We start from the raw sequence: 8,182 nt of genomic DNA on the forward strand, positions 1-8,182 counted from the left end.
ATGGGAATGATGACAGAATACTACCACTTCATCTTCACCACTCTGGTAAAGTATCTAATCTGTGCAAACACCTTTTACACTCATGCTGAGCCGGCATGGAAAGCCGGAATGGAAAGGGGGTAGTCTAAGTGGCAGGCGAGCGGGCTGGGTGTCCTGTCCGGGGCGTGCATGGCACAGCTGCAGGACGCTAAAGCGGTGGCTGGGAAAAGCAAGGGAAGGGAGGTCTGGTACCCTAACAGAAGGTGAGAGCAGGGGTAGACTTAGCTTCGGGTTAGAATTAGACCACAGTGATTTGGTTGTAACACCTCTGCAACTGCAGCATTGCCCGGGTGCTCGTTCTGAGAGACGTCAGTCTTTTCTTTCGCTGCTTTGGGACCGGCTCACTCCTTTGGAGCTGCTCTGGCTTGCACAGATATAGGTTCTGGTTTTATTTCTCCTCCCAGTCATTTTGATTTCAGTGCAGCTACCCACGCACTGAAAGATGAGCCTATGTGTGAATTTGTGAGATTGTAGTCCCACAGACAGGATTTGATGGGGCTGAGTTTCAGTAAGAACCGGGTATGTGTCTCTGCGTGTTCACCTAGGTCTCCCTTAAAAGCTGGGAGCAGCCCTGCTGTGGTCAATAGTTCAGTACTGCAGGTTTATTTTGCATGAGAAGAACTCAGCTTGAAGTTAACTCCACTCTCATTAAACACGGGCTAGTTCTTCTCTGACTCCAGGAGGCATTTTGGTTTGGGTTTTTGGCATGACACTTTTGTTTCCATTTTGGATGCTATTGTCTAGTATATTGTTGTGTGATTTTGAAAATCCAATTTATCTTTTTGCCTTTAGGAAAGAATCAGACTAAACTAACCCTTAAAAACTGCAAAATTTATTTTTCAAATGCAAAAGACATTTTAATTACCCCTGCTGCCATTATCTATTCCAGGCAGCTTTAAGCATTTTCCAGATAACCTCCTATTAATCAGCCCCAGCTGAGCCTAGAGTACATTTCATGTGTAGGTACAGCCTGGAGGTGGGAAAAGAAGAATTATAATAAATTAATAGATAAGCAATCACAATTAATGCCACTTTCCTGAAATAACAGTTATATCATGGGAAAGATATTTTAATATGTCATTCCTTAAGGCAATGTTTTCCTCGCTTGCAATGCATGTGCTTCAGCTTCTACAGTACTAGACCCATGGGGTGCTAATGAATTAGTCTATTATGTTATACTGAATGTTTCTAAAAGGTCCCTAGTCAATACTGAGTACAGCGTATCAACACTTGGCATGAAATGCTTCAACATTTTGCTAGGCAGCAAGACTACAGTTCACTGACTTCAGCATGAAGAGCCCCACCAGTCTTTTCTACCAGAGGAGGAGGAGCTCTTCGAGCCCTCGTCTAATGCATGCACAGCTTTTACATCCTGCAAAGTCCCAAGCAGTGACCACCCCCTTAAACTCAACACTTCGAGGAATTTCTCAGCAGCTTGTAAAAACGAGTCCTTGCAAATACAGAAGTTTCCCCACTGCCTGCTGTCACTGTTTCTGCAAGTTACAGACAGGCAGAAGCAGGAATCTCTTCCCATGCTTTGAGTCGACGTAAACAAAAATTACACAGACAACCTGCCTTCTCCCGATTAGGTGCTAAACGAAACCAGTCCAGTCTTCCACTGGCGTTGATCATCAAGTACTCCTGTTAAACTCAGTGTACCTAAGGCTCATGACACAACACAAGCCTGAGTCCATCACAGTTTATTATTCCAACGGCACTGTACATGCATGCCTCCCATTACAGCCGCTCCTCCCAGCGACAGCTGCCCGAGCAAATCTCTGCCCAGACAGGGATCCTCAGCGATCCATGGCAGGCACATTATCCACGAGCTGTTTGCACAACAGCAGACAGAGGATGCCCTTCCTGGACACCTGCTTTTGCAGCTTCCTCCTGCGGATGCTGGATGTGGTGAGGATCAGACCTCAGCATTGCCGCCTACGACTGATGAACCAAAGCTGGGGATTTTAACTGGGGAGGTGGGAGAGCGCGTTTGAGGAAGGGGAAGAGCTGCATGAAAACACCGAGAATAAAACTTTCTTAAAGGTAGTAGGATGGAGGGGAGAATTAATCTGCAGTACAGAAAATAATGAGTGAAAGGGAATGCAGATGAGGTGGAAAATACAACCAGATGCTTCAATTTGTGGCTGCGCAGGAGCAGAAAATCCAGAAGAAACTGATATAGCAATTCCGCCCCACCTCCCCATGTTCTTACACTCAGCTTGTATTCTTAATTATCCTCTAATTCCAGGAGACAGTAAATCAGGTTGCAGCTGAGATTTAAACTGGAACCAAGAAGGGGCCTGATGTGAGGTTGGCTTCTATAGGAAGTTGGTGAAATAAAGGGTCAGTGGAGAGCAGTGGGACGGGGAGGGCACCCAAAATACTGGTAGGATCTGAAAGGTGGCCAGGGCTGGCAGTCTGACAGCCGTGTGATGGAGACCAGGAGATCTGGGGCTCAGTGGATCAGATTTGTCACATATGGTCACATTCTGAGGGGGAAATGATCTGCTTTTGCAACCAAAAATTATTTTCCCACAGCAATTTCCAGAATACTAACTGAAGTGTCTGACAAAAAGTTATGAATGCTGAAAACATAAATTTATTCCAGTGGGTCAGGCACAGGACCGCTGCATACCCTCATATCCAGATGATATAAGCATCTGTCTGAGGTTAAACAACTGTATTTGTCCTTAGTTACCATAAGTCATTTAAAAGTCAACATTATGGCCTGGTTTTCATGATGCCCTTTAACAAAACATGGAGGTTTGTATTTGCAATTTTTCAGGGAAAAAAAAAAAAACAAATAACAAAGACCCTGAACTCTGTTGTGGGTGTGATTAATGACTTGGTCCCTGGCTGCACCTGCAGATTAAAACATGGCATCCATCAGCAGTATGCCTTGGGGGTGCAAAGTCAGAGGCCAGTGCTTAAGGAAAAGATCAAACCCCCAAAGCTTATTAAAGCAAAACAGCTGTAAGAATTCCTTGCTCTCCCACTGAGAATGAAGTCTCGGTTGCTGGCAAGTGCTGATTTTGTTATGCTTTGCTTAGGGCAGTGCGTTTAGGACCAGTGCTTTTCCAGCTCCCCCATGGGCAGAACAGAGCTCGCTGCTGACAGACGCTGTGTCTGGGTGAACCCACAAAATGGCTTTGTCCTAGTATAGCCACATCATGCAAAACAGCAACAGCCACATTATCTCACGCTGTATTTAAACTCTTTTTTTACAATCCCTTGTGAGAGCAACGAACATCATTCCCATATTCATCCCCCACTCTCTATCACAGAAGACAGTGGTGTTGCCTTTCTGCCTCCCCACATTTTTACTACAATTGAGCACTTGCAGAAATTGTTCAGGATAAACTCTGATTAAATATGTCCCATCCTACAAATTATTCCCCTTAACGAAGCCCCCTCCAGACTGCCATTCTCCGCCACATTCATTCATGATCCCCCTCGCTCGGCACCATCACCCAGGCAGCCCTGGCTTCCCCCGGGTCAGCTGCCCTGGGTTTTTGCTGAGCAGATCAGCTGTGGTATGCTCCTGCCGTGTTGTCTAACCCCAAACTACTCAGACTAGTTACTGAGCATTGAAGTTAATCCCTGACCTGAAGTTAATATTTAGACGTGCGGCGGAGCCAAGGGATGCACTGCAGAAGTGCGCTTGCAGAGGCCTCCAAATGCCCCTCTCGCTGCCTGCCAAGCGATGCTCGTGGGCTGGCTGCCAGCAGAGCTGAGGACTGCCTGGCTGTGGGTTTTTTAAATCATATAAAGGGCACTCTCATTCATTTGCAGACTGTGTAGGCTGGTCATAATGTCAAGAAATGCGTCTTAGTTCCTCTTTGATAGCCGTCTGCAAATTGGCATTCTGCATTCAGAGTTACTCTGTCATCTTCAGCACTCACAGCAAATCCTCCAAGGAAAGGCCCCAGGGAGCTTCGGATACAGGAACTCTGCCTTGTCCCCTCCCCCTTGGTTTTCACAGTTACAGGTAGCGATTCTGGTTTTCTCCCCACAATTCACTTGCCTCTTTTATGCAGAGTGAGCTCTTTGGCAGGAGTTTCCCTCCGCTGTGTGTGGGTGAACCTGCACATACGACACCCTAATTCCACTAACAGCTACGAGTCCTGTCTTTCTGCAAGTAGTGGCTGATGGCAACAGACAGTACAATCCACCAGATCCCTGAGGGCATCGTCCCACCTCCCACCTTCTGCGGGCTCTGCCTTCTCACTTCAGACACAGACATGAACCGATGCAGAAAAGACAAACAAAACAAAGCTAAACAAAATGTTTAAACTGGTTTCTCTCTTTTAAGGATCTTTATGCATTAGACCTAGAACCATACCGCTACTCTGGAGTGAACCTGACCGGCTTCCGGATCCTCAACGTGGAGAACCCGCACGTGTCCTCCATCATCGAGAAGTGGTCCATGGAGCGGCTGCAGTCAGCGCCCAAGGCGGAGCTGGGACTGCTCGATGGCGTGATGATGGTATGAGAAGTTTAAACAAAGCACAGGAAAAGTCTGGGAAGCAGACCAGAGTAGTAGGGAAGGCAGGAACAATCATTAAGGCCTAATATTATAGTTACTGGTTCTTGTAACAATTCATACCAGGTATCTTCCCCAAGGTAGCTACTTGCATAATAACCATCCCTCAAATGCAGCGAGTTCGGCTGATGAATCCTCTGCAGCCCACTGCTCTGTTGACAGTGTCCTTTTGCAGGCCCAACTGCCGACAGATTTGCCAATTTTGAGAGACTGTGCTCCTTCCCTCCCCTCCCTTCTTGCCAGTAAAAAGCTGCCCCCAGCACCGGCAGAATTCAAAGCTTTCCGCTCCAGAAAGGGCTGAGCACGGTGGGGAAGCGCCCCGGCTATTTCGTGCCGGGAACAAGAGAGGGAGCTGCAATCAGCTGGATATTGTACCCCTTGTTCAGGCACAGCAGGATTTCTCCGCCTCACTGATGTGCGGCTGCAGCGAGTGCTCACTGACCTGGAAAGGGACAGGCTGTGTGTACCCCAAACCCCAGAGCACGCAGGAAAGGCATCCTCTCTCTTCGGTTGCCCTCCACAAGTCCTGTTCAGCTCAGGGCAGGACGATCACCTTGCAAGACCCTCTGCCCAGCCCTGGGAGCAGTGCTGGGGAGCAGAAACGCTCCCGTCCCACCGGACAAGCCAGGTAGCCGGGGCCTGTCCCCTTGCAGGGGCTTGCAGGGCTCCAGCTGCCATCATGTCCCCATGCAGTCCCCGAGAGCAGCCGAACGCCCACCTCCCAGGGGCTGGGAGCACAGCAGGCGGCTGGTCTGGGCCAGGCAATTCACTGAGATTGATGCAGGGAGAAAGAGCCAAAGCTATGCCCAGAGATGGGCTTTGCTGCAACTTTGATGACTCCTTTTAGGGTCTGATGGCAGCTCTGCTCCGCTGAGTTACTGCTCGGAAGGTACAGCACCTGCTCGCCCATCTGTCTTCCCTGCGAGGCTGTCTCCGACCCCTGTAATTGCTGACTGGCTCCCTCCTTCCCTCTCCCTTTAGATCTGCCAGAACCAACCCCACAAGTGGCAAAGCCTCCCAGACTTTCACCTTGAAATGGCTCCTCATATCCCTCCTGTTCTTTTTCTTCCTTAGAGGAGAGCCCCACGATTCTCCTTTAGCCTTCCACTTTTCTGCAGCATTGCCCACAACTGCAGCATCGTATTGCCTGCAACGGTGCTGGGTTCCCCCCACCACCGAGGCTCCTCTCCCGTTCTCTGCCCGTTTGCTTCTTCAGAGGGGGTCCTGCCTTTTATTTGTATTTGTCTGCTGTCTATCCCAGTGGGGCCCTGATCTCAGCTAGGCATTACAGCATGTAATTCAGCATGAAATTGCTTGGACATATTCTTGTACCCCCTCTCCCCCAGCCCCAAACTTACAAAACCTGTCCCTGCTGCTGTAAATACAAGCCCACAGGATGCAGGTCGGGTGCTGCAGGAAGGGAAGGTCACAGGGATGGCTGTCAACATTGGAGGATTTTCTCCATGACCATGTCCTGTTAGATGTCTGCCTAGTTATTTGCCATATTATTTTGTTTTATTGTGTTTCATTACGCTGCTGCTCCACTCACATCTGTTTCGTAGCTTTGTGAAGCCAGCAAATAGTGTATTTTCCCTAGGAGGACTTACCATATTGGAGTGAAAAATAAATCCAATTCTCTTGATCAGGGTTTGGAAGTGAGATGGGGCATCTCAAATTGAATCTAAAACCATCACATTATATGGAAGAAAAAAAAAACAGTTCTCCCTAATTCAAATCACTGAAATGCGGGAAGATGTTACAAATCCATGAGGTCCTGATTTCGGTGACAGTTTGGGTCATTTTAGAAAATTCCATGCCCACAGACAAGCCATTAAACTTCTCTGTTTCTTATTTCCCCATGTATAAAATAGTGTGGATAATGTGTTCTGATATAGAGGTTTTTTACACTCAGACAAAACAGAGTAAATAAGCAAATTCTGTTACTATCTTCTACATTTAGAAATAGCTAGCTTCCTTGTTTGACAATACAGTAGTAAATGCACTAGAAATAACCAGAATAGATGCACGCAGACAAATGACATTTTCGCAATCTCTGATTTTAAGACAGAACTATGATCTTTTAATCTGAAGAGCCACGTAACAGGAAAACACACTCGTGAGGCTTTGTCACGTGCAGAGCTACGTGTTTCGAGGACGTGTTTTGCATGAGCGGTCAGCCTAGAGGTTTATACGAGTCTTGTGTTAAAGCATATGCATTTACGGCAATCTCCTGAGATCCCAGTGAATCTCTCGAGGGCCCAGCCCTGCCCTCGGAGCGCTGTTTGCAGGGTGAGAAACCCAGGAGGTGGGATGGTCGGCAGTGGACCAGGACAGAGAAACTCTCGGGTCCGTCAGGTGTTGGGCAGGGGTAATTCAGAGGGGGTTCTTACAGCTTCTCCTGCGACACATTAGAGACCCCCTGCTGCTTTGCTGTCCAAATGCTTCCTTGCTCTGGAACCACTATCAACACAAATGCTGTCCCCCTTTACTTTAGACAGATGCTGCCCTGTTGTACGACGCGGTGCACGTGGTCTCCGTCTGCTACCAGCGCGCCCCGCAGATGACCGTGAACTCCCTGCAGTGCCATCGGCACAAAGCCTGGAGGTTCGGTGGCCGCTTCATGAATTTTATAAAAGAGGTAAAAGCATGATTTGCAACCATAATTGCTTCCCGCTAATGCAAAACTTCCCCAGCAGGAGAGCAGCGCAGCTGCTCAGCACGCAGGTATGGAGGCACATGGCAGAGAGGCTTGGCAGGTATAGGGTTATAAAAAATCCTCCCGCCTGGGCAGGTACATCTGGATGGAAGCACAGATATACACCAGGCTGCTGACCACACCCAGAAAGGAAAAATCCTGTCCTTGCCTTCAAAATGACATCCGCACAGCCACGCCAAAACATCTAAAACAAGCTGAAATCTCCCATGCTGTCACTGAGACTTGTCCTGGCCTCCTCTTGCGTCAAGAGCAGCTAGACCACTCTCTGAGGCCGTTTCTTAGCAGAGCAATAGCCATTTGCCTTTTACAGGAACATTTGCTTGGGGTCCACAAAGGGCGTTCAGTGCGGCTAAATCCCAGTGGCAAAGCTGGCAGCGCTGCACGTCTCTGCCTGTGTGCCGATGAACGGCTTTGGCAGAGCGGTGGATTTAGCAAGGGAGTGAGGAGGCAGCTTCGTTCCCTCTCTGTTTTCAGTCATTATGATTTCTCTGTTCAGCCCACGTAATCGTTTGTTTGCATCTGGCTTAAGCACGCAAGCAGACTCAAACCACGGGTGTTTGTGAGCACTGAGCTCACCAAGGGAGTGCAGCACAGGGAAGTTGCAGTGAGAGGTGGCCAGCCCTCCTGAAAGCACACACCCCTGCACTCACACCCCGGGTTTTGCTCTGTCTGCAAAAAGGAGCCCTCACATAAGAAAAAAATGAAGGCAGAGCTGCAGGGAGATGCTGCAAACCCTACGAGATATGTCTTTCTGATAAAAGCCCTTTATTTACCTTAAGGCCTTTTTAAACTTCTATGCCTGTGGCTCTTCACATGACAAGTTATGAAACTGGCTGCAGTACGGGATACATGATCAGGCCACATTTAAAAGGCTGGGTATAAAA

At 48.3% G+C, this 8,182-nt stretch overlaps 1 protein-coding gene across 1 annotated transcript in view; it reads left to right on the top strand.

Moving 5' to 3' along the window:
• LOC104072729 (glutamate receptor ionotropic, kainate 3-like) overlaps positions 1 to 7,220 on the top strand; it is a gene marked incomplete at both ends in the record, with an annotated part of 14,832 nt that extends 7,612 nt beyond the window's left edge. The window contains 3 exons of the mRNA XM_009572273.1: positions 1 to 45; positions 4,352 to 4,525; positions 7,077 to 7,220. The exon at positions 1 to 45 is cut by the window's left edge and continues 7 nt beyond it. Coding sequence (XP_009570568.1) covers positions 1 to 45; positions 4,352 to 4,525; positions 7,077 to 7,220 — 363 coding nt within the window. The remainder of the gene's footprint in view (positions 46 to 4,351; positions 4,526 to 7,076) is intronic.
• Positions 7,221 to 8,182: the final 962 nt, after the last annotated feature.

This window comes from Fulmarus glacialis, unplaced genomic scaffold (genome assembly GCF_000690835.1).
Source record: "Fulmarus glacialis isolate BGI_N327 unplaced genomic scaffold, ASM69083v1 scaffold40982, whole genome shotgun sequence".
Lineage (NCBI taxonomy): Eukaryota > Metazoa > Chordata > Aves > Procellariiformes > Procellariidae > Fulmarus > Fulmarus glacialis.